Source organism: Xyrauchen texanus, chromosome 6, assembly GCF_025860055.1.
Source record: "Xyrauchen texanus isolate HMW12.3.18 chromosome 6, RBS_HiC_50CHRs, whole genome shotgun sequence".
In the NCBI taxonomy this organism is placed as follows: domain Eukaryota; kingdom Metazoa; phylum Chordata; class Actinopteri; order Cypriniformes; family Catostomidae; genus Xyrauchen; species Xyrauchen texanus.
Genome location: NC_068281.1, coordinates 32,603,242 through 32,628,873, shown reverse-complemented (window position 1 = coordinate 32,628,873; position 25,632 = coordinate 32,603,242). Strand labels below are relative to the sequence as shown.

General features: G+C 38.0%; 2 protein-coding genes across 2 annotated transcripts; one reads left to right on the top strand and one right to left on the bottom strand.

The window, feature by feature from the left end:
- Positions 1–5,580: 5,580 nt before the first annotated feature.
- dmbx1a (diencephalon/mesencephalon homeobox 1a) lies at positions 5,581–10,834 on the top strand. The gene is made up of 5 exons (XM_052129257.1): positions 5,581–5,719; positions 9,324–9,490; positions 9,599–9,777; positions 9,917–10,316; positions 10,416–10,834. Exons 2-5 carry the CDS (start codon positions 9,337–9,339, stop codon positions 10,832–10,834), a joined length of 1,152 nt encoding a protein of 383 aa, XP_051985217.1. The 5' UTR covers positions 5,581–5,719; positions 9,324–9,336.
- A 6,521-nt stretch (positions 10,835–17,355) lies between these two features.
- nsun4 (NOP2/Sun RNA methyltransferase 4) lies at positions 17,356–20,416 on the bottom strand. The gene is made up of 6 exons (XM_052129038.1): positions 20,324–20,416; positions 19,895–20,238; positions 19,659–19,813; positions 19,341–19,501; positions 18,814–18,938; positions 17,356–18,649 (listed from the first exon to the last, which is right to left on the bottom strand). Exons 1-6 carry the CDS (start codon positions 20,414–20,416, stop codon positions 18,373–18,375), a joined length of 1,155 nt encoding a protein of 384 aa, XP_051984998.1. The 3' UTR covers positions 17,356–18,372.
- Positions 20,417–25,632: the final 5,216 nt, after the last annotated feature.

The following is a 25,632-nucleotide window of genomic DNA, read 5'->3' as shown; positions in this document are numbered from 1 at the left end:
TAAACATACTGACTGTGGTATGTTTATTATTAGTGAATAGTGCTGCATCCTAAATGAGACCTCCTAGAACTTTGCAGTCTATGAAGATTTCACATTTTAATTAATACACAAAAGCACCCCTTTAACTTCTCAGGGCAATATAGCAAAGTGCAGGAATCCAGGATTAAAACTGCAGACATTTATAACGCAAGTCATAAAATGCACCGAAGCAAGATGTAAAGAAAATGCAGACCAAGAGATTTAACAATGCCAAGAGCAGTGGAAAAGCTTTTTAAAAGGGCCATTTGTAAAACAAGAAGCTAAAACCAGATTATGGGTCAACAATAACACAATCCCTTATGCTCATTCCCTTAATACCCACAGAAGAAGAGGATTTATACTTATTGTGGGAGGCTAAGCATCAGGCAGCCATACTGCAAAAAAACATGTTACAGTGGGCCAGGTAATCCTGTATGGAGGTGGTTCAGACTGCACATTGAGAGTGAAAAGAGAAGAGGAAGTATTACTGTTATCAGCAAACTCAAATCAGGGCTTTCCAGGTGCTGTTAATGCTGGAGCCACACTCTCCAGCGCTTTCAATAGATTGCGTTGGATTTGCCTAGTTGGCTCTCTAATTAGTCAATTGTTCTCTCTGTTTACGCTATTAAAAGGGTATTAGCTCCGTTAAGGTGTGGGTGCCAAAAGGAGGTGCTGCCATAAGGTCTAAATGGGGACCCCTGTGAAATGCTCATCAAAAAGAACAGCATTGTTAAAGCATTAGTTGAGGTCCAACAGTTAGCTAGCAATTTTATAGAGGGTTACATTTGTGCGTTGTGTAATGCAATGTGCTGTTGATGCAAACACCTCCTAGTCACAATCTACTCACTTGGCCGGCGGCATGTTGAAGCCGATTGTAAGGACTGGATGTACTCCTGCCAGATCACTTTCATCTTCCATCTACAACAGCACAAATATGCTCATGAAACAGGTTACGAGACAATTTCATTTCTTACATTGTAAGACCATGAAGAAGAGATCTAATATGGGTACTTATGGCTGAGGTGCCAACAGTTCTGTCTTCTCAGGTATCCTCTTAAAGCTACTTGTTGAGAGGATGATGAAAACTTCAGGATCAGGGAGCCCGCTTATTCGAATCCTGGGTCATGTTTTAAACCTCTTTGCCAAAGTGCCTCAATACGCATAGAGTGGTGAGAGCCAGATTACTGACTGATAGTACAAAGCCCAGAGCTGATACAGAGGGATTTGCCAAAGTAAAGACAGATGTTGTAGTCGTGCAACTGAGAGCAATCCATACTCAGGGGCAAGGAGTTAATAGGGAAGTGTATTGTTTTCAAGGGCATATTTGGAACTTTTAAACCCATCTTTTTATCGGAAAGAGGACTTTGGTTGTATTAGAGCGTGCGTCAATCCCTTTTAGCAGCAGGGGCCGATCAACTAATCATGCTGAACTAGGACAGACACACCATATCTGTCTTTCGCTGAAATATCCGAATGTCCATTCACCGATTCACTCAAGCGGACCACATTCAACTGTGCCAGAAAAATGCTCATACGCCTCTGCCAATTAAATTGAACTACTAGGATAACACTCTTAGTTTTGTAACAGTCTAAACATCTTCATATGCCAAACCCACTGTGAAACAGAAAAATGTGTCTTCTACTGGTTTTAGTCATGGTATACATTTTCCTGAAGGTAAACATTATAAATGAGCTGCTGAATCCATGCAGTGCTGGGGTTCATTTTGTTTTATTAGAGGCTACTTCTTTCACTCAATAGTCATCAAGCACTAAGGAGGAAGAGCAGCCACTTCATCCCCTTAATTACCCAATTACAGCCAAAAGCAACTATTTGGATGATAATTGCTGGTGTTCAATAAATTGAAATAATGACAGTACCTTATTATGAATGGGACTACTAACATTACAGTTACCATTTATATTAACAATAATAATTTGAGGCTTCAAATAATACGTTAATAATTTAAACACACAAAAGTAATATTTAAGTTATTTCCAGCTTCTGATTAAAAGGGAAAACATTAACACTTCTATATTATAGTTGTCACAAGGACTTGGTAGTTGTGAAGAATCAGAGGAGATACGAAGGAGATATAAAGCTTCAAATCGCCTCTTTACCTTGAGTTATTCATCTGTCTTTCTTATCATGTCCATGGGCTTCATTTGTACTTATATCAGTAGCACAGGCTTGTCGGATGCGGTTAGTTTCTTGAGTAAAATGACTCCTGGTTCTTAACTCACAGTTCAACTCAAGCCTGAGATTTTTTTTAGCACCTCTTGTTTTTTTCCTTTTCTCTTTATTTTTGCAGTGAAGGTGGATTAGGGGAGAGGGGCTTTTGTTTAGATAAAGCGAGGGATTAGGTAGAGATTTGCCCCCATAAAGTTGTGGGCTGATGGGCCTTTTATCCCTGCATGTCGCTAAAGCTGTGTTGCTTCTGGATTAAGACTATACAATGGGGCCCCTTGTGCTGGGGATCCGGGCCAAAGTGAGTGAGAGAGAGAGAGAGAGAGAGAGAGAGAGAGAGAGAGAGAATGAGTGAGAATAGAGGGTCACAGCTCTTGACAGAGCTGACAGGTCAAAAACTTTCAGCATAGGGATTTGTTAAGAAGATCTTGAGATATTGTCATGAATGATGTGATTTCCAAAAGGTATCAGAGGCGCTCTGGGGAAACCAAAATAAATTAAAAAGTAGCACTGCCCCTTTAACACAGGTATCTGCATGTAGCGAAGGGGAAAAAAGGTTTTTGGAAGAAAGTGCTGCTAATAATGTGTCTAAGAGATGGCTCCTGGCAAATTGCTTTGTTATTCTTGTCAAAAAGGTCTCCTGGAAGCAGTCGATTTTAAACCATACATCAAAATGATTAATTGCTCCGGGAAGAACAGATGCTGAAATACCCTTGGATTGAGCCTGAGAGGCTACAGCTTTGTGGATTGCAACCGTAATGTATTCATGAAGTTGCGGAAACATCATTAGGTCTATTAATTAGCTAATAACAACCATATCTCGCTGTGACACAGAACACTTTTATTTCATTAGTTCCTCGGGAAGCTGTACGGGAGAGCTGAAATCCGTAAGTATAAATAAAACAGAATCATAGAGCGGAGATATGATTTGATTGACTCATTTTTAAAGATGTTTTTCTCCTAAACTTTTGCTCTATATAAATGGATTTTGAGAGATATCCACGACAATTTTTCAATAACTTCCTTGATTCCCTCGGGGTGACACTATTACAGTGCATTACACGATGTTCCCGCCGTCGAATTAATGTTGTAATAACCGTCATATCTGTCCACATTTAACACGAAAAGACACACGAGGGGGCAGCAAGTGCAGTGCAAAACACCCAATTACTTAGACTAAAACTGGACTTCAGATCTAAAGGTGGGTTCCTCTCTGTGGCACTTCACATTTAAGGCATTTAAAGTCCTCAGTCAGATGTTGCTGAACAGTAGTCTTCGTTTAAGCAGATTTAAGGAAGAGGCACTTCTTTCTCACTTTAATTGCTTTAGAAACGCTTCTCACAAAGAGACATTGCCCAGATTTACCTCCCGTTAACCGCTTCTTTCTATCGGTTCACAAGTTAGGGCCTAATCCGCTTTCTATCTTAAGACTAAAAACTCGAGTTGGGAGGAATGATGGGAAAGGACATAGGGTTGCTTCCAAAATGGTAAAAGTTACAACGGAAATAACGAGATTAATAGTTTAATGATAATTAGCCAATATGAAGTGTCTTTAATAATGCCAACAAAATATTTAAACTGAATTAAACTAACTGTTCTTTATTTTTATATTTAACAGTGGTGATCTTCGCCTTTAATTGTCCTAAATTATTCCATTCAATTTTACTTCTACACACATATATATATATACACACACACAAACACTTTTTTTTTTGTTGTTGCATTATTACAATTTTGACTATTACTCCTCCTATTATTATTACTATTATTGCGGTCACCATAGGCCTATTATCTTTACTATTGCCTGTATTGTCTGCTTGAAAGAGTAAAATAATAAGTAGTCCAGAACAGGGCAAAAAATGCTTTTTCTATTGTACATTTGCCTCAAAACAAACTAGTGTGAAATGAACGAAGATCAGACTCATGAATGTTATCGAGTGAATGGATCTGAACGTCACTTGATTTATTGTGCTTATTATTAGACGAAAATAATTCAATTCAAATGTAACACAAAGTCTACGTGTGAACCATGCAGCTTTGTGCGAACAATTAAAGGACACACACACACCTCTATAACTTTGTACACAATAACTAATTGGACACAACACATCTCAGCATTTTCATATAATGTGTGTAAAAAGAGGCAAACATCCACGGTTACGTTCAATTTCTACTCGTTTGAAATTCCACTAGATGATAGGTCTGGTCAGAGATAAAATTCAGTTCGGGATTTTCACTCTGGCCGCTTTCTGCGAGCATCTTTAACAAATTATGCAAGCTTTACATTAAAAGGCTACTTTGCGTTGCCCTTAATTCCAACCTAAACGGTTTTGCTCCGGGAGAAGAAATCTTTTCTAAAAACCCTTCAAGAAGAGAAGGGCATTATTGTTTTAATCCTCTTACCGGCAGTCATTTCAAGACAGAGGTTTTTTGGAGGCTGAAATAGCGTCTTGTCTCCCCTTATCCTCACCCAAATCCTTCAAGGCCGGGAGAGATTGTGAAGGCATCTATTAGAGATCTCTAAAGTCCCTTCAGACTCTCCTGCAGTGGCATGACAAAGCCCAAAAGCAAACAAAACCAACGCATGAGATATTCGTTGTCTAAAATAAATGAATACAAATCTTGGGATAGCAATATTGCTGTTCAAGGTGTACCCAAAATAAGTCATTGCGTGAGAACAATATATGATGATGCAATTTTGTAAAAAAAATAAAATAATTGCCATTTAAAACTGCCAATAACTAACTTGGCAACAGTTAACAAAATGCTGTCAATTTCTTTCAGGGTAAAACATATTCTTGCATGATTTGTTGAAATGAGTGCAATGGAAAGGACAAAGTATAATTATAATAATAAAAACAAGCAAAATAAAGATTACATCATTTTTCGGCTACAACAGTGTGCTTTTAAATGCAATGGGCTTGCTTGCACTTTTTTTATTCTTAATCTAAACGAAATGATATAATTACGAAATATAAATGATATATGGCAGAATACTTCAATATAATTGAACAATTCAATTTCTCCATTATCAAACTCGGAGAAAACTTGTTTGTCTTCAGTTGGCGCTATAAAGCGTTAATCCCATCGATGTCAACATTTTCAGTTTATTATTGCATTATATATGGATGTTGTTTGTAAGCGTGTTTAATGGGTTGACATTAATGCTCTCCAGTGCGTGATTTAGGACTTTAAAGTACAGGGTCAATTGCCTCCGATTCCACGAGCAGACTGAAAAATAAAGTTGAGTGTTGATTGACAGCTTAGTGGACCAGTAGCAAGCCTCCTTGACGTTACGCGGAGCTCTTTAAAATCACTCATCAAAGCGCGCGTCAATAGATGGAAGCACTGTGCTGAGAAGAACAGCGCGCGGGGAACGATTCGGAAGCGCGTGATACTTAGAGGATATAATGGACTCTTAGACTTTGAGAAACGCGTTAAGGACATCTAGGGAAATACTCCGAGCTGCAAACAACATAAAGTGCCACTGTAAGACGCTGGACACATAAGACTGAGGTAAGAAGTTATCATGGTTTATGCAACAGACTAGGCAAAAAGTTACGCCAAAAACGAAACCAGCTTGATTCCAGTTTGGCATTTTAATAGCCTAATATGTTAAATATTATACAGAACAACCTTAATTTAGCTGTTCGCTGTTATAGATCATGTAAAGGACAACAGGACATTCTTAGTATAATAAATATGTACAAAAAATGTATTTAAAGTTTTCTGAAATGTTGCCTATAAGAGTGGCATTATATATTTTATACTAAAAAGTCGCTTAAACGGATGCATGACAAATAGTCGTTCACAAAACGAGTTTTAAACGTCCAAAATACCCGTCTAGACTACGAGTGCGGCTTTAGTTTAAAACTTGCCAGAAGTTCCCACTAGCTTGTACATTTTCATTGCACTATGAAGTGAATTAGCCTACAGATTATTGGCTAATGTGGTGTAATTCCTCTATTCAGAATTATACAAAAATTAAATGTAAATAAAAAGCATTTTAAGTGAGGTCCACCTTCGGGAAACACGTACTAAATAGAAACCTTTCTGTGCTGACCACAAGTGGGGTCATTGACAGTGAGGGATACAAGAATATGATTGACAATGTAAATGTCACATGCGAGACACGAGAAAGAGCCCCCTGGGTCACATGGGCTTTTAACGCTAACATTTTTCCTAATTTAGGCGATCAAAAAGTTGCACTGTACATGCCGATTTGCATAATGAGGTTTTAATAACCGAAGCATGAAGCGTCACACTGCCCGCAGCAGTAACAGAAGGATAAACAGACTACAATAGCAGCGACACACAGTATTAAAATAATCTGCCCTTTGTGCCAAATATCAGTTGGCCTGTGGCAAAATTGTGACGTTTTGCAAGTTCCGTTGGAATAATCCTAAACGAAAATATGCCTTAAACTATAGGTGCCTGAACATTAAACGATACTTTAATTATAGCTATCATGTTTATTTCGTGATCTCATCGCACTAAATCACAATTGCACGGTTTGTCAATTAGCCAACCATTTGGCAATATGTGGATCTTTGCCATTTATTTTTTAAGTATAGGCCTAGGCCTGTTTTTTATTATTATTGTTGTTTACGGTGTATTTTTAGATAGCCTTTAGGTCTATAGCCAACCACTGCAGACCTGGAGAAACAGTTTTCGCTCCGCTGTATAGCCTACTTGTATAAATGTAACAAAATTAAAACTAACCCAAACATATATAAAATGGATATAGAACATATATTCAGAAACATCTTTCTTGGAAAGCGCGCGCGCACACACACACACACACACACACACACACACGTCTAAGCTCACTGTACGTCCGTCCGTGTCAGCGGTGATGATAAATGGAGGCCTCCACAGTCGAAACCTATTTGCACTTCCATTAGACGGGGAACCAAATGGGGATCAACATGCATATTTTACCCGCAGAGAAGCCATACATCTCAGCCAAAACTTGGCCCCAGGGCGATGGGATAAGGGGCCGCGAGAGAAGGGCGGGAGAGAAACGGACCCCATTCAATTCAAATACTTGGGGGAGAAAAGTAAATGTTTAGCAAAGCACCTTCTGTCCAAGCGAATTAAACTATTCCCTCTCGTCCTCTGATCACATTCATCAGACGTTGCACTGACTTAATAGCCTGGGAATGGGCACTGCGGGTGTCATTCAGAAACTTCCAGACAGGATGCAAAAATTCCAGTAGCTTCAAAATTAAAAAGATTGTGAGAAAAAAATCCAGCAAACGAATCGAATTGAAAGCACATAAAAGATTTTTTAGCCTGAACACTGTAGATGATTATATTCATGAATGCAAAAACAATCGTCCAGGAATAAGATTAAACGACATGAAACCATTCAGCATGCAATTTAGCCATCATCAAAACAATGTCATATATGCAGAAATAATAATAATAATAATAGCAATAACAAGGGCCGATTAATTACCAGGCCCTGAATTTAAATAGGTAACGTTTAGCTAATTATTTTTAAATATTAACATGATACATGGTGGATACTTTTCTTTAAATGCCTAAAATTAACGGAGCATATAGGCATATTTGTTTTGCTTTCTTTTCCCTATATTAGAGTTGTTTTTCTGAAGCGATTATTGATGAATAGTAAGATACTGAATGATCGTGTTACAAAATTAAAATGGGCTTTTTATCATATTTCGTTTCCCAAAGGGATCCGGTAAATCTATTGTAATTATGACAGTTTTCAAAAGGTTACACATATTTTTTTTTTTTTTTTGTGTGTGTGATAAATGTCTGATCACTTTGTGATTTAAGAGTCTTCCACTTCATGTTTTCAGCAATTTAACAATTTAAATAACACTGCCTTATAATATAACTTTAAATCTCTGTTAAAGCCTTTAATCTAATTGAATTCAGGTAAATCCTTTAGGAATTATGCATAATGAACTACATGCACGAAATAGGCCTTAATCGACCCAAATAAAGATCAATTTCAGCGCTGGATGGAAATAAAACCGTCCTTGTTGTAAAACTCGAGGCTGTTGTAAGTCCCTCGGCACCTGCCACGTGTGGGAAGATTTACTTTCCCTCTTAATAATGCGCATTGCATGGGCCTGTCAACCACCTCCATAATAATACATATCTAATCGTGTTCTCAACCCTGTCATTTTAGCTAAAAACTAAAACCTGCTTTAAAAAAAAAAAAAACAATGACCGGGGAAGCATGACTCATAAAACGCTTGGAACGAACATGAAGCTTAACCAGGTTTAAACTTAATAACCACTCGTGCAGAATATTCGGTAAACCGTACATTTGAAAGTAAAACATGTTGGCAGTTAAATTTCGCTGACATAAGTTACAATTAAGTATTTCTAAACATACGGGCATCGTTTAGAAACGATGTTTAGAACAGTTTTTAGGGGATTGGTGCGGTAATTTGCAGGGAAGTGATTATCTACTATAGTAAGCATAAGTCGCACACCATTAGGTAAACAAATGATAATTGCGCCAATTAATTCGCTTTGCATGACTAATGGCTTGGACAACATAATAATTGGATATTAATGAACAGGGTTCCACTCATAAAAGCCGACTTCAATAAGCGCTGACTGGCAATCAAATTAGTTAACATTACTTAAAGCATGTAAACTGATTGTCTTAATGTAAATAAATGTGCTTATTTAGCAGTATATATACTCATTTGGCTCAAGTAAAATGAACTAGTCCACTTTACTTGAGCCAAATAAGTTAAGATTTACTTGATTTTTTTTTAAGGCAATTGCTTCCTCACTTTTTCTAAAAGTAAAGTCAACTTATTACATTTTACAGTGATACACTAATATATGTTATTGGTTGATAATGAATAATTAGATATAGGCTACAGAACATAAACACACATGAATGTAGTGCATTTCATTTTAACATCTGCTAAAGAAAAAAAAAGGTCTTGTTGATTAAGTCTGCTCATATAGCCTAAGCGATAGAAAAACACAAATCGGCTAACTAAAGTGATGTAGGGCCTAAAGTTTACAGTAGGTTATCTCATTTAATCTCAGATACAAATGACAACAGAAAAAGCATACAAAAACACTATTATATAGCCTACTTATAAATCTTGCTCTATTGCAGATATTTTTGAACCATGCAACACTACGGAGTGAACGGATACTCTCTGCACGCCATGAACTCACTGAGCGCCATGTACAACCTGCATCAACAGGCGGCGCAACAAGCTCAGCACGCGCCCGATTATCGTCCGTCGGTTCACGCGCTCACCCTCGCGGAGAGACTGGCTGGTAAGTGCGTTCTCTCTCTCCCCTCTCTCCTACACAAATATAAATTTTGATTTTACAATTAATTAAATATGCCGTGTTTTTTCCCCTCCAACGGCTGCACATTTCAAGATATCATACTCGAGGCTCGCTACGGTTCTCAACATCGCAAACAGCGTCGCAGTCGCACCGCTTTCACGGCCCAGCAGCTTGAGGCTTTAGAGAAGACTTTTCAGAAAACTCACTATCCTGACGTCGTGATGCGGGAGCGCCTGGCCATGTGCACGAACTTGCCTGAGGCACGCGTGCAGGTAAGACAAGACCAAAAACCTTCTGAAAGCCAAACTAATGAGATACTTTATTCATCATGTTTCTTTTGGCGAAGTTCACAAAAATGTAGGCCCTACACATGCAGTGACCTTATTTTCCATTTTGGCCATTTAACATCAGGTGTGGTTCAAGAATCGCCGCGCAAAGTTTCGCAAGAAGCAGCGAAGCCTCCAAAAAGAGCATCTGCAGAAGCAGAAAGATCCATCAACAGATGGAGCAGTGGCATCAAGCGATAAGGATGAACCCCCTTCTACCATAAATCTCGAGAACCAGCCACCTCCGTCATCCTCCTCTTCTTCATCCATGGAAGCAGAGGCAGCTCCCCACACAATGGGATCTGAACTTAGTGTTGAGCTAAATGTAACATCGGCAGAGCAGTCAGGCAGTGAGTCGGCCACAGAAGACAATGTAACGGACAAGGAAGAAGAGATAAAGCAGCACAGGGAGGATCTGAAGGTTGAGAAAGAAACAACACTTGGAAACATCTCCCCTCTTTGCAAACGTCTCAGCCCCAAACCAGGTAAAACAAAATCTGTTATGACAAAGTAAAAAAAAAAAAAAACATCCTGAAAAAACCCATGTACATCTTTATAATCTGCAGCCCTCTTTATGTCTTTAGACTCTCCTCTTGGATCCCCAGCCATCACATCCTCCTCTGGTGGCGTCACCGGCGGGATCTCACAGAGTCATTCCTACTCCTCGTCTCCGCTCAGCCTCTTCCGGTTGCAGGAGCAGTTCCGCCAGCACATGGCTGCCACCAACAACATGGTTCACTATCCCTCTTTTGACATGCCAACTCCCTCGCCAATACCATACCTGGGCATGAATGTCAACATGCCAGCGCCCCTGGGTTCCCTTCCCTGCCAGTCATATTATCAGTCTCTTTCTCACCACGCACAACAGGTTTGGAACAGCCCCCTGCTGCAGGCCTCTGGAGGCCTCCCCAGCCACAACAGCAAGACCACCAGCATTGAGAATCTACGCCTGCGGGCAAAGCAGCACGCTGCTTCGCTGGGCCTGGACACACTGCCCAACTAAGCAGAAGACTACAAACTACCTGAGCAAGGGAACATCTCTCTACCACTTGTAACACGCCACCTGGACTCGCCAATTTAGAGGCGATTGTCTAAAATGTACAGGATACTTTGTTTTTAAAAAAGACAGAAAAAAGGTGTAACGCCCAAAGCATTTTCTTGAGGTTCTCCAGTCAACTAAATTCATGTTGCAAGACAAACAAATCAAATCTTTGGACTTGAAATCTTTGTTTTGAGGCTAATGGCTTAAATGGGCAGTTATCTTATGAAAACCTCCCAGTCTCCCAAAACTGTTGCAGCAGTATCACATCCTTACAATATCACATTTGTCAGCTTAGCTTAAAAACAGACAGGCTGTGATTTAGATGTTTTGTTATTTATATATTCTGGATGGGCATAGATGTTTAATATAAGCACTTTTTGGAGATGATCTCTGCCAGTTGCATGCACTGAAGCAGACTGTACACCAGAATCTGTGAAGAACTTTCTTAATATGGTTCGCAAATTACGTTACACATTTTACCTTGTAAATGTAAATCTTGCACAACTAAATAGATTAATTAGACCTAACCCATTTAATGGTCAGGTTTAACCACAGTGAATTGAGGATGGTAATGAGGAAATTATTTAATTGCCTACATATGCAAAGCTTTTAATTACATGTAGCCTTGGGCAAAAGGAAGAGATGCAATTAGAGATCATGCATATCATTTGAGATTGCCATGTTAATGCTCAGAGGGAAAATACTCTCAACTGACAGAAAACTACTGCTTAAGTACATATGAATGTTGCAACAAGAAACAGTGGTGGAAGGTCAGATAACCTTCTTTATTCCTACTAATACAAACAGGAAGTTCTGCTGTGGCAAGCAACGCACTTCAATGTATAGCAGCCTTTTCCCCTTTCTGCTCATTTTTTCCCCTAACTGTGTTTGTAAACTATTTGAATATGTAAAATACACAAAGTCTTTAACTATAAATGTTTACTGGTAAGGCACATATATGTTTTAGATTGAGAAGAATTTAACCCTGTGATAATTCTGGTAGCTGTCCTTTGTAAAATTGTACTGGGTGGGCCGTAGCCTGCCTGTGTCCTCTCCAGATTATTTAACCTATCTGTCGATGTAACTCTTTCATTGTCACTGTGGACATAAATTTACAGTCACTCACAATATCAAGCAAAATGATGAATTTGTAGCCTACTTCGTGGAGAGTATTCCAGAAGTATGCACATCTTTCCCTATGTCAACTGTAGATTTAAAAACTTGTAAAATAAAACTTGTAAAAAGAAAACATTGCTTGAAAATATATATATATTTTAATATATTCTGTATTTATTTTCTCATGTATCCCCTAAATATCACACTACATAAATCTAAATTAGAAAGAGAACATTCTAAATTGATAAAATTGTTTCAGAACTATTTTAAGATACTTATTGAAAAGACTGAATTAACAGAATTTTATAAAACTATTTAATTTATTTTTTTTACCTCCATGGAAAAGTAAAATTAGTTAGCATAAAGGGCAGAGGTGGTGGCGGAGCAAGACAGCTGATATGAAAATCAGGGATAAATTATGAAAGGAGAGTGAAAAGGAGCGAAATTGTGTGTGGAGAGTGAAATAAACAAGGGAATCTTGGGAAATAAAATCGTTGTGGGGACATAAGCCATCCCTGATGAATAAGCAGGCCATTATGCTGAAGAATGAAAGCCTGGGGCCGTGATTATGCCGCCATTATACCTTAAACTGTGTGGTTTGTCAAAATGCATAAGCCCTTTGCTCACATAAAGAGGGTCACCCCTCTGTGTACATTTTACCAGAGGCTTGATGCCACTGCCACCATGTTCTCAGTGCCCTTGACAGGGCTAATAACTGCATTTTAAAAGTGCTTTATGCCATATTTAAATACAGCTGAATGTAATGCACTCAACATTTTTGTCTAAATCAAAAAGACACATGGGAAGAAAGTCACACAGCACAATTAATAAAATGCTAAAATAAATAGTTAAAAGCAACTGCAAACAGCTAATTTAATGTAACTTAAAATTTCTAAATTGCCACCCCAACCAGAATCACTTGCAAACACTCAAATTGCCTCTGGGGCATAAATACAGATAATATGACAACAAGGTTGTCTAGGAGTGGTGGTGGCATAGTGGGCTAAAGCACATATCTATTAATGAGAAGTTTGCTGGTTCGATCCCCACAGCCACCACCATTGTGTCCTTGAGCAAGGCACTTAACTCCAGGATGCTCCGGGGGGATTGCCCCTGTAATAAGTGCACTGTAAGTCGCTTTGGATAAAAGTGTCTGCCAAATGCATAAATGTAAATGTAAGGTCAATTTCAAAGCAGTCTCTTTACTAACTCTGCATCCCAGTAATGAGACCTGCAAGGTAACTTAAGCATTTTCTGTTACTTGTGTTGTATGATTTAGGTTTTGATTGGAGACCTTTACTGGCATTAAATAACTCTGAAATAAGTAATGTAAATTATTAACTTAAATGTCAAAGCACCAAAATAAATAGCTCTTAATTGATAAGTAGGCCTACACAGGAGGTCAATTCCAGCTAAGCAATTTCTAAATTCACTTTAGTGTTTAACAAGGTGTCACCGTTGTGTAGTTGTTCAGACAGCCCCTTATAGACACACACACGCAAACCCTGAGCATGCCTAGCACAAAAATCACAGTGTACCGTTCAATCAGGCCTTTTTTTTTTTGTCTTGCTCTCCTTTTTGGTTTGGCTAAAGGTTTTAGCTGCATGGAGAATGAAAGCTGCAACCATAAGGAACCCCTGCCCATTGAGGAAGTGACAGGCACTGCCAGAATATGATCCTAATCCTGTTCCTAGCATTCTTTTAGCCCGCTGGCATTGCAATTTTGCCACATACTCTCAAAGCTGTCAGCTGGGGTAAATCTCTCTAATAGCACAATGCTCAGATACACATTAAAGAACTCTTGGAAACTAACGTGTCCTTCGTTTCAACAGCTCACTCAGACATCGGCCTGGATGGCAACCAAAAGATGCCAAAAATAAATAAATAATTATATATATATATATATATATATATATATATATATATATATATATATTCAGTTAACATTTTAAGCACAAAACAGAGCTTAGCAGTGAAAGGAAATGTGTTGTAATGTCTTTAATTAAAATATATAAGAGTGAAGAAACAGGGCGAGAAAGCGCTGGCAATGGGATGATGACAACAGGTGTTTGAACTCCGTTGCAAGAGGTCACTCTCTTTGGTCCCAGCTTTCTTTTCTGATTCAATTCTCTCCTTTTTATCCCTCTGTTATCACAACCCCACTTAATCCTCTTAAGGGCAAAGAAAACCCCTCTTTTCTGGGGAGAGCTAGCCCAAGCCAACTGCAGCACTCCAGAGCCTGTCACCAAGGCGCTGTTTCAGTCACACGTAATTACACATCAATGCCACACTACACATACCTTTCAGAATTGGAAAGTGGCATTGTGGGCATGCGGAGGGAAGCTCAGCTCTCTTTGAATGCAGGACACAGTCATATGGATTAAGTCTCCACCGGACACTTGAGCGAGGCGAGACACTTCGCTACTGTGCAAGTCTTAAAGACAGCGGACAATCCTGGGCGAAAACGTATTGAAGCGACTGATTTATTTTCTTTATGGATGATTAAAGGAATATTCTGGGTTGAATTAAGCTCAGTCGATAGCATTTGTGGCATAATATTGATTACTACAAAGAATAATTTCAGCCTGTCCCATCTGGGTTACAGTGAGGCACTTGGAAGTGAATGGGGCCAATCTGTAACCACAAGACGTCAATAATATGCATTTTATCATTTCCAATGATTGAAACAACTTTTCAGCTAAAAAATACAAAATTCTTTATGTAAGAGTGAAATTTTGATCAAATTATAAGCTTCGCATTTCTGCCTTTAAACCCTCCAAAACTTGGCCCCCTTCCATTGTAATTAAAATTGGCTCACTGTAACCTCGCTTTTATTTATTTATTTATTTTTTAAGAAAAGGAGGGACGAATCTAAATATATTTTTGTAGCAATCGACATTATGCCACAAATGCTGTCGATTGAACTTAACTTTAATGTTCCTTTAAGGGGGAGATGTGGTAATTCACACCATGGATCAAGGGACAGGTCGGAGATCGGTTACTGGGTTTCACACAATGACGACAGATAAGATGGGAGCTTCACTTGAATGTCTCGAATTGATGATCTGAAAGCTTCATCGCATCAGTAATGAAAGATCCAGAGCGAGAGCCGAGGCTATGGCTTCATGCTGGGCTCTTAAGATATGAAACTCATACCATAGACATCTGAGCAGTAGGATATGCCTTAGGCCAGAGCTTCTCGCCACATAAGACAATCAAATATCTTATCACTAAAGTGCCTGAGGTCAGGACTTAACTATGTGAACACAGTATTAAGGGTATTACTTGATATAAAGGCATATCTGCTTGTGGACAACCAAACAAGCATGAAGTCTAGTACTGATACACTGGACCTGCGGCAGTTATGTGCAAATCACACCCCGCGTTAACCAACAGCAAATGCACATTATTGACACAGAGAAAAAGAAGATATCTGTGTTTATTTTAGGATGACAGAGGTCAATGATTGCTATTGTTGGTGGACACTATAACAGTATGAAGAGACAATACAACTAGGGCTATAGAACAAGGCGGATAACATTCCCGAGGTGGGAAAAACAAAGTACATTAAACCGTTGTACTTCAGAGATAAATCGATACACAAGTCTCACATACAAGCACACCTGGTGTCCAAGTTGATTGTGAAAACAAGGGGGTGAGCATGACCCTTCTAAAGGGTCCATCAGGTTTGATGCAAACTTCGCAAAAGTTCTAGCCAGAGTATTCGACTCTGTGACTGAATCATAAGTGGTTTTCCCCCCACAAAATACTCATGTTTGCTTTTTATAGAGGAAGCCGATATAACATTTACCCACCTACGGACATCTGAGATTCTGTCATTATAAGGCCTCTGTGTCCAGATGATATTTTCCATGTTTCCATCATTACAAAGATCTACATCAGATTTACATCATTGGCAAGGTGCTCTCAAATGATCGGATGCCAGCATCCTCAGCAGTGTAGAAGTCAATAATGAATACAACGTATAGATGACAATAACTCGTCCCTAATGGCCCCTCTGTCTCCTGAGTGTTAAAAAATTTAAATTTATGTAAAAGCCCATAGGAAACACATATTTACAATACGTTTAGGTAATCACAAGATGCAGGCATGGAGAAATAGCCTGGCCGAGAGAAGCAGTCAATGCAAAAATAGTTTTTATGTGTCATTAATTCTCTTTGCATTCCCAAATAACCCTATATTACCGCGGTAATACAGTAATCACTCACAATCGCACAGAAAATTATCTGCACTCATCTGTGGAATAAAAGGCGAAGGGGAAAACGAGGGGAAAGCATCCCATTTGAGTATCCTCTTGCGTCCTTAATGTTCACAGAGAAGCCGGCAACTAAACAAGTGCTCGGCCAATCTCGACTCCGGGACCGATGGAACACTTTCCGAGCAGCTTAATGATAGCGGGGAGTCGATGGCTCTTCCGAAAATGCGCACACCTTTTCATGCTACATTGCCCGGAATAGACGCAAGGTTCATGGACAACCGGGGGGAAATTGAACCTTTTAGACCTTACCAGAAAACAAAACCATCCTCTGATGCCAAGTCTAAACGACACACTCAAATGCGAGGCGCTGACATTAGGTGTGTGTGGAAGTGTGCATCATTTGATCATTAGATGACTCTCTATCCTCATAATTAATACAGTGCATGGTCTATATTAACTAGAAAACTTTTTAATGTTTTATTTTAAAGTAATTTTTTCTCAACGTTTTTGTGAATGACAGAGATGAATGAACATTAAACCCTTCTGAAGATTAGCCTACATGCTCAAAAATGAGGGTTTGAATGAAGGAAAACAGATTTTGAAAAGTGCAATCAAGAAAACTGCATTTCTTTATATGCAAATCGTTTTATCATAAAAAGTTGCAGCTTTTCTGTGAACCATTTAGGTAAATGCTCCACTCAGGTAATATAAATACATTTAATATTAAATATACCAGCATACATAAGTTGTGTAATAGTCCGTTGTCGCCCCCTTCTGAACAACACTGGAAACACATCAGTCGCAATTTTTTTTTTTATTTCGCAAATATTTACAAACGATCAGTGAAGTGAACTGGATATTCCTCACAAGCAGAAGTAATGGTTCACCAAAGTGTTCTAGACGGTACACACCGTTTTAAACACAGCAAGTAATGGTGTTTTGAGCTTTTCAGTATTAACTTCTGATGGGGATACTTCTTTAACTTTGTCTTTTACTGTTATTTATATATATATATATATATATATATATATATATATATATATATATATATATATATATATATATATATATATATATATAACAAGATTTATTTTCAAGATTTATTTTCAAGATTTACTTTCATTTTCTTAGAATAATTACAGCTCTTTCTTTTAAATTGTTTTTTACATTACTGTAAATTGTATATTTAATAGTTAAGGGACTACCAGTGATTACTGTTCACTTCCTCTATAAGGATGTGCATTTGACAAAAATCTTGAACATTTTGACCTTTTTATAGAAGCACTCGATATTCACACCATTGAATAACTTGAGCAGGCCTGATTATACTGAGACAGTTAAACTTTCCTTGTTAAATACTGAGTAACAGAGCAAAACACTTCACACACAAATTTTGAAGTTCCATGTTTAGTCTCTAGAGGGCATCCTTGCCACAACTTTTGTGAAATTCAAGAGCTCCACTTCAAGTAATAGTTCACCCAAAAATTCTTGCATCATTTACTTCGTGCCTCATGCCATCCCAGATTTGTCTGACTTTTTATGTTCTACAGAAAACAATTTTAATATTTTTAGAAGAATATTTCAGCTCTGTTAGTCCATACAATGCAAAAGAATGGTGGCTCGAACTTTGAAGCTCCAAAAAGCATATGAAGGCATCATAAAAGTAATCCATAAGACTCCAGTGGTTTAAACCATGTCTTTTGAAGCATTATGATAGGTGTGGTCAAGAAAAATGTCAATATTTATTTATATACTTTTTTCCTATAAATTCTCCTTCCTGCCCACTGGGTGGCAATATGGGAGATGAATGTGAATCGCCAAAAACAAAAGAATGAGAAAGTGAAAGTGGAGATTTATAGTATTAAAAAAAGAAACTTAAATATTGATGTTTCTCACCCACACCAATCATATCACTTCTGCAGAAATGTATTTAACCACTGAAGTCTTATGGATTACTTTTATGCTGCCCTTTATGAGTTTTTTGGACCTTCTGAGATCTGGTCACCGTTCACTTGCATTGTGAGGACCAACAGAGCCAAAATAGTCTTCAAGAAAGTCATATACTGTACATTTGGGATAGCATGAGTGAGTAAATTATGAGAGAATTTTCATTTTTGGATGAACTATTCTTTTAGCTGTGGTCTAACAATATTTGAAAATCTAGCTAACTCATTCGTCGTAATTTACACATATAAATTGGTCCAAAGTTTGCACATAAATGTGGTAAAACCAGTTCCCCGACATTTAAATGTGAAGCAAAGTGGAAAGAATCAAAAAAGCGTTGAGTGAACCATCCGAGGTCCTGAACCTGCACTGTGATTCCCAGATCCTCTAGAGCGAGACTTATGGCCTGCTGCACCACACACTCATTCTGCAGCTGGGACAGGGAACACGTCGAGTACACTATGTCTCCACCCTTCCGCGTGGCCTGGATCCCAGCCCTGGACAGAGGAAATGTTTTTATGTATTTATGGATGTGATCTCCACAAGTATGTTCACAAAAACTGCCTAATAATAAATTATATATATATATATATATATATATATATATATATATGATACTTTCAAACTTGCTGTCTATCTTGACTTAAAAAGCATAACTCACACAAGAAGCTGTGTTTGCAAGAGGGGAAGTTGCTGTCTCTCTTTTGTCCTGGATCCCTTAAATAAATTGTTCTCTTCCACCATTACAGAGTGTCTGTCTGTAGTGCAGGGAACATCTACAAGGACCTGTGGATATATGGAAGAATTGAGTTATAAGGCAAAATGCCCAAATACATAAAGTTGACTTGAGTTGACTGTTACCATATGGCACATCTATTACATTACTGCAGAGGGAAAAGGAAGCAGATGTTAGAACTTCTTGTAATACTGGTGTCACAATCACTCACTCAAATTAACTTGGTAAGATGTAAGAGTATAATAATGAAGTAGCCAAAATAACTGTACCACATGAAGTTTTCACTAAGTTATTAAGGTCTGGTTATCTTCTTGCCAAATAGTATTTCATTCAACACACACAAAAAGAATGTGCTGTTCACTTTTCTTTGCATCTTAACATGTCTTGCTTGCACAACATACTCTTTTACTTCAAAAGAGCTGTTCTTACGTTTCCAGACTACTAATACTAACTCTGTCAAAGCTTTTTTCCTCTGTCAGGCCTAATTTCCGACCATCAATGGAAGTGACGTGGATTTTGTCTTCCTCCAGGAACTCTTTGGGCAGGTAGCTCTTCAGAGTCCTGCGTAGCCGTGCAGTGCGAGAACCTGATAAATCGTTTGCCCACAGAAAATCTGAAAAAGAGAAAATGCTCACATGTTGCACAGGAGCCACACATAACAACCAAACCCAGATCTACATTTCTTCTATTAGAAAGCCACGAGTGGAATTGCTATGAAACATAGGCTGACTGAACATAAGAGCATATAATAGATATGGCGATTCACATACTGACTGTATGTGTCTGCAGGAGAGCAAGAGTCTTTCCTCCAGGAGCAGCACACAGGTCCAGAACTGTCTGTCCTGGCTGAACATCCAAAGCTAGCACAGGTAGTACTGAGGCAGCATCCAGGAGATAATATCCTAGTAAGCCACTGCTGTCTGGTCTAAGTGAATAGGACAGATATATGATGTATGATCGTCAGATTGAGACAGCATAAGAAATCAGTACTCTTAGTAACTCTCACCTAGCAGGTTTGAATCGAGATATGTCTCCTTGTGGAAAAACAAGACATTTGATATCAGGATTTATACTAGGTTGAAGATCAGCAGGTTTTAATATGTCCTGTGAATGTTGATGTGCCTCATTCCTGGAACAATCAACATTGATGAAGTCTCTGCATCCTTGGGCTTCCAAGCCTGAGATTACATTAGTTGTTGAAGAGAAGTTGTTTATCAGTGCTCCATACTTTTGTTCAGACAGCATGGCCACTCGAACAGACGGCCATAGGTCCCCTAATTGCATGTTATATGTTGTATCGAAGTTTTGCAGAGCAAGATCAGTGGCAGGAAACTTGGGCCTTGTAGCTGCCTAGTAGTGGAATATATCGTAAATATGAAGCTGTCTACTTCTGACAAATGATGTATTACTTTAAAAGTGCTAAGGGAATACTTACCCATTTTGCTTTAACTCGATGCCTTCGCTGAATAAATGTAATAGATTCTCGGAATTTATTTATACAAAATCTTGTGCATATGTGCGCCGCCATGTTTGTGTACCAGTGAAACGTGCCCGCCGTTCTGCACACATTGGTTCCACTATAACGTGCTACATTTATCCGTTAAACAAATAAAGTAAATAAATAAAAATATACCCGATACCCTGTGATTTTCTTAAAAATGTGAACTGAACTCAGCTTCTGCGTGGAAGTCCATCACATTCTCAGGTAGCCGCAATATGTCCTGAAAATACAAAATAATAAACTGATTTTAATGAATCAACATCTTGTCACGTGGACTTTATAAAGTGCTTATAACGTTATAAGCTGTGCAATTGGTTAAGCCTTTCAGTGTCTTTCAGTAACTTTCCATCATTTTATTGCACTCGTATTAGTCCCGTTGCTAAACTTATTATAGAGAAGGCTTAACTCATGAATATTAAATCTTCAACGATGACGTTGATCAGTAAACGTCCAGTTGCGGAACCTAATTAATATACATACATCAAGTCTTACCTTAGTTGGATTTGTCAATTCGTGTCATCACTAAGTGTTACACACACAATAGAATGGCACAGATTTCGTTTTCAGCCTGTAAATGTTCACAAACGCTAACATCTGTGTTTTAGTGTAAAGTTTACGTTTTTTAAAAAAGGGAAATGATCCCATACGGAGAGCCAGATGAGGAGGAGGTATGGTTACTCAAAAGATTTTTGCTGTAGTTTGAAAAGGGTGATTTTACGAAGTTACGCAACTCGCATACAACTCGCTTGTCGTCGGTAACATGTTACCAGAATCAGAATGAGCTTTATTGCGAAGTATAATTACACATACAAGGAATTTGTCTTAGTGACAGAAGCTTCCAGTGCATAAACAATACAACAAGACAGAGATAATAATGATAATAATAATAATAAAATAGAATAAAAATAGAAAGTATAAATATATATATAGAAATATATAATAAGACTATCTATCTATCTATCTATCTATCTATCTATCTATCTATCTATCTATCTATCTATCTATCTATCTATCTATCTATCTATCTATCTATCTATCTATCTATCTATCTATCTATCTATAAAACACTACAGTTGCAATTTAAATAATTGGTATTTAGAATACAGTAAGATACAAAAAGTATTTTGATTACTGAAGAGATTACTTTGCATTTTATTGTCATTTGTTTCATTTAATATTTAGTCCTTTCAGATGAAAAACATTTATAAATATAAATGATGTGATCCAAAGTGCATTTGAACAGCAGTGAAACACTTTCTTATGATGTGTTACAATACGAGCAGACAGAGAAGTAATTGTCAGCTTTATGCTAAGCTAAAATGATATTTCTAGCCATTTTACATGCAAGTTACCAGACACGATCATATTTTTTTATCAAGAAAATTCACGTTGAATCATAATTTCTTGTTTTCTAGCAAGACCTTTGATAGTAGGACAAAAATGTTATTCTTGATATTTTTTGTATTGCTTTCCTGTAAAAATATCTAAAAATCCTTAAAACAAGATCAGTTTGATTAATCTTGTTTTAGAAACAACACTGCATAAGATATTTAGTTATGTCAGAGAATGTATTTTTAATGTGTATTTTGTCTAACTGAACTGGCAGAGTTTTTATAGTCAAAACAAGTGAAAAAAATCACTTCCAGTGCTGAAGAAGTAATCCAAAGTATTTAGAATACGTTACTGACCTTGAGTAATCTAATGGAATATGTTACAAATTACATTTTATAGCATGTATTCTGTAATCTGTAGTGGAATACATTTAAAAAGTAACCCTCCCAACCTGTGTGTGTGTGTGTGTGTGTGTGTACAAATACATATCTGTTATATACAGATGCAAGGGAATGTAAGGCAGAAGAGGTATGGTATGTTGGATAAATATAAATAGACTAAGCTGTGTATTGCACATTATTATTGCTCAATGGGGCAGTTTTAACTGTTCATGAGATGGATTGCCTGAGGGGAAAAACTGTTCCTATGCCTGATAGTTCTGGTGCTCTGTAGCGTCGTCCAGAAGGCAACAATTCAGAAAGGAAGTGGGCTGGGTGAGTGGTGTCTAGGGTGATTTTTCCAGCCCTTTTCCTCACTCTGGAAGTGTACAGTGCTTGAAGGGAGGGCAGGGGGCAACCAATAATCCGGTCAGCAGTCTGAACAGTCCTTTGTAGTCTTCTGATATCCCATTTCGTAGCTGAACCAACCCAGACAGTTACTGAAGTGCAGAGGAAAGACTCAATGACTGCTGAGTAGAACTGTTTCATTAGCGCGTGGCAGGTTGAACTTTCTCAGCTGGCGAAGGAAGTACAACCTCTGCTGGGCCTTTTTCACAATGGAGTCAATGTGGGTCTCTCACTTCAGGTCCTGTGAGATGGTAGTGCCCAGGAACCTGAATGACTCCACTGCTGCCACCACAGTGCTGTTAAGAATGGTGAGCGGGGTCAATGTTGGGGTGTTCCTCCTAAAGTCCACTATCATCTCCACCGTTTTGAGCATGTTCAGCTCCAGGTTGTTTTGACAGCTCAATTGAGCCAGCCATTCAACCTCACTTCTGTTTACAGACTCATCGTCATCTCAGATGAGGCTGATGACAGTGGTGTCACCTGCAAACTTCAGGACCTTGCAGAGGGGTCCTTGGCGGTGCAGCCATTGGTATACAGGGGAAGAGTAGTGGGGAGAGCACACATCCCTGGGGGGCACCAGCGCAATTCACCATGTGAATTGCCCCAGTCTCATGTTAGCTTTCTTGACCAGACATAAACATTAACAAACTCTCACAGTTATAGAGAATTTGTTTTACAAATCAGCTTTACAGGTGCATGGGTAAGTGATGTTTAATTTTATGTAGTCAGTGAATGAATCTGGTTTAACCTTGTAAAATCACTTGGCAGTTTGTGAGTTTTGACCACTAGCAAGCTTTTACTACCTTATTTTTATGCCCATACCTGTGCACTGCAATGGAAATAGACAGATCTCTTTCAAATTACTTTGTAAAATCACCATGTATACAAGTTTGCATGCTTCACTGCAATAAACTGACAGATATTAGACCACATTACACACAATTGCATTAGTACTTCCAATATCAGTCTAAATAAACCAGGTCGGAGATCTTCAAATGGGGGTGGAATCTCCAAAATAGGGCGTGGTTTCTCCAGAATGGGATGGGGTTACTCCAAAACAGGGTTGTGGGGGTGACACCTCCACAGACAGTTAGGGTTAGGGTTAGGTAAAGAGCTCCCTATAATTTGGCTAGGAATTTGGAGCTCCCACCTCTTTTTTTGAGCTCTGTCTACAGATATACCTTTCTCAAATAAACAGATACATTTAAAAGACACTAATAGTATAATATTGTACCAGTATGGTCACTAGGGCTGAAACGATTAGTCGACGTTATCTACAAAAGTTTTTGCTGTCGAATAGTCGTTTGATCTAATTTCAGGTAACACGAGATCACTTTAAACTAATGATGAGTTCAGCACTGCAGCTCACGCCAGACTGAGGAGAAGAAGAATTACACAGCTCACAGTTCAGATGCACTCTAAACTTTCACAGCTTCAGGTGATGTAGATCGCAAAGTATGAGGGAATTATAATGCAAAAATACAAAGTAAGTAAATACAGAAGCACTCTCGTTGTGGAATAAGTGGAGCTGGTGCTTCCGCTCCGCTGAAGCAAAACTTGCATGTCGAGCGTCTTTAAAGGAAACACCCCGACGTTACATCTTAAATACAGTTATATTATGCGTTATAGCTTTATTAAAGTTCAAATAATACGGAAGCAGATCATGTAAATAACTACAAACTCTGAAACTGGCATTTTTCTGTGAGTTCTATGAGTTGCACGAATGTCCCGATCTGAAAGGAGGTGACTGAAACTGCAGCCGACTGATGCACACTCTGTCGCGGGGACGCTTGTCCCTTGAGCGCGCACACTTGCTGCAGCTAGATTATAATGTAATGGCTCGTGACTTATTGAATCATAAAATATGTCACTGTGTATTTCTTATCGTGAAGAAAATTGGAAATATGCAGCTTTATTAATACGAGAGAGTTTTTTTTGTGAGTTAAAGATGGATTGAAGTGAACAGAAAAGTGAGAGAGGGTAGTCTTTACCACATTATACACTGCAGCAAAATATATTTTTTAGCAACTATACTGCAGAAGAAAATTTTTTTATCTGAGAATGTTGAATATAATATTAAAAATAATTTTAAATATCTAAAAATCCTTTAAAAAAAAAAAGATGCATTCACCTGAGAAGCAGCATATGATATATTTAGACTTCATTTAAGAGAATAGATCTTGAATATAAGCATATTTTGACTTTACTGCACATCGTTTGTCCTCTGCAGGACCCCCTTGAAACAAGACAGAAATGTGAGAGGACAGCACATTGTGTGCAGGCACAAAAAATACTAATCGCTGGAGTTGGCTCACGGTCACACATGGTTCTTCTATCTAGATCTTGTTTCAATTACACACAAGTCCCATAAGATAGCAGTAGAAGTAACTTTTTTTGGGGTGGCATAAATAAATTTTCAGCACTCTTTGCCATCCGTTCAAATTTTATAGCACAGCCACAATGAGAAATTAAGCATCATGAGAATGCAATAAATATTTGACATTTTATAAAGTGCAACAAACTATTTTTTCTAATTTTGCTTCTACAGTGCTGAGAGATTCCACTGAAATATGCATGTTGTTCGACATTTGATCTTTGCTAATAAGCAATGGATGTGCCTGTATGGATGCATAATAATAAATTAAAAAGGGGAAACACTTTATAATGTTTTGTTTTTTAATATTAGTAAATGCTTTGTGTCATTAACAATTTACAATATTTTTTAACTGCATTTATAATCTTGGTTAAGGTTAATTTATATAAAAACAAATATTTATTGTTAGTTTATAATGCATTAGTGTTAACAATTTTTTTTAATTAATTGTATATGTTTAAATGAATATGAACCATGAATGATAAATACTGTAAAAGTGAGTTCATTGTTATTTTGTTAACTGATGTAGTCAAGTAATATTACTAAAATAACAAAATACAACCTTATTGTAACTTGGCGTTACCAAGGAAAATACAGTGCTCTAATATTTTAACAATTCTTTGTCATTTATTAAGAAAAAAATATAAAATTCAAATGCCCGCAGAGTAAAGAAAACACTTCACCAATGTTGCACATTCTGCCAGAAATACATTCCCTGAAAGTAATTTATTGCAACTGTCTGCCAGTCACCT

Excerpts from the sequence above, each read along its gene's own strand:
- dmbx1a (XM_052129257.1), top strand. The coding sequence starts at position 9,337 with ATGCAACACTACGGAGTGAACGGATACTCTCTGCACGCCATGAACTCA. Across the intron at positions 9,491-9,598 it reads CCTCGCGGAGAGACTGGCTG|ATATCATACTCGAGGCTCGC; the intron begins GTAAGTGCGTTC and ends GCACATTTCAAG. Across the intron at positions 9,778-9,916 it reads TGCCTGAGGCACGCGTGCAG|GTGTGGTTCAAGAATCGCCG; the intron begins GTAAGACAAGAC and ends ATTTAACATCAG.
- nsun4 (XM_052129038.1), bottom strand. The coding sequence starts at position 20,416 with ATGGCGGCGCACATATGCACAAGATTTTGTATAAATAAATTCCGAGAA. Across the intron at positions 18,939-19,340 it reads AGGAAAAAAGCTTTGACAGA|GTCCTTGTAGATGTTCCCTG; the intron begins GTTAGTATTAGT and ends ATATATCCACAG. Across the intron at positions 18,650-18,813 it reads TTGCAAACACAGCTTCTTGT|GGCTGGGATCCAGGCCACGC; the intron begins GTGAGTTATGCT and ends TCCTCTGTCCAG.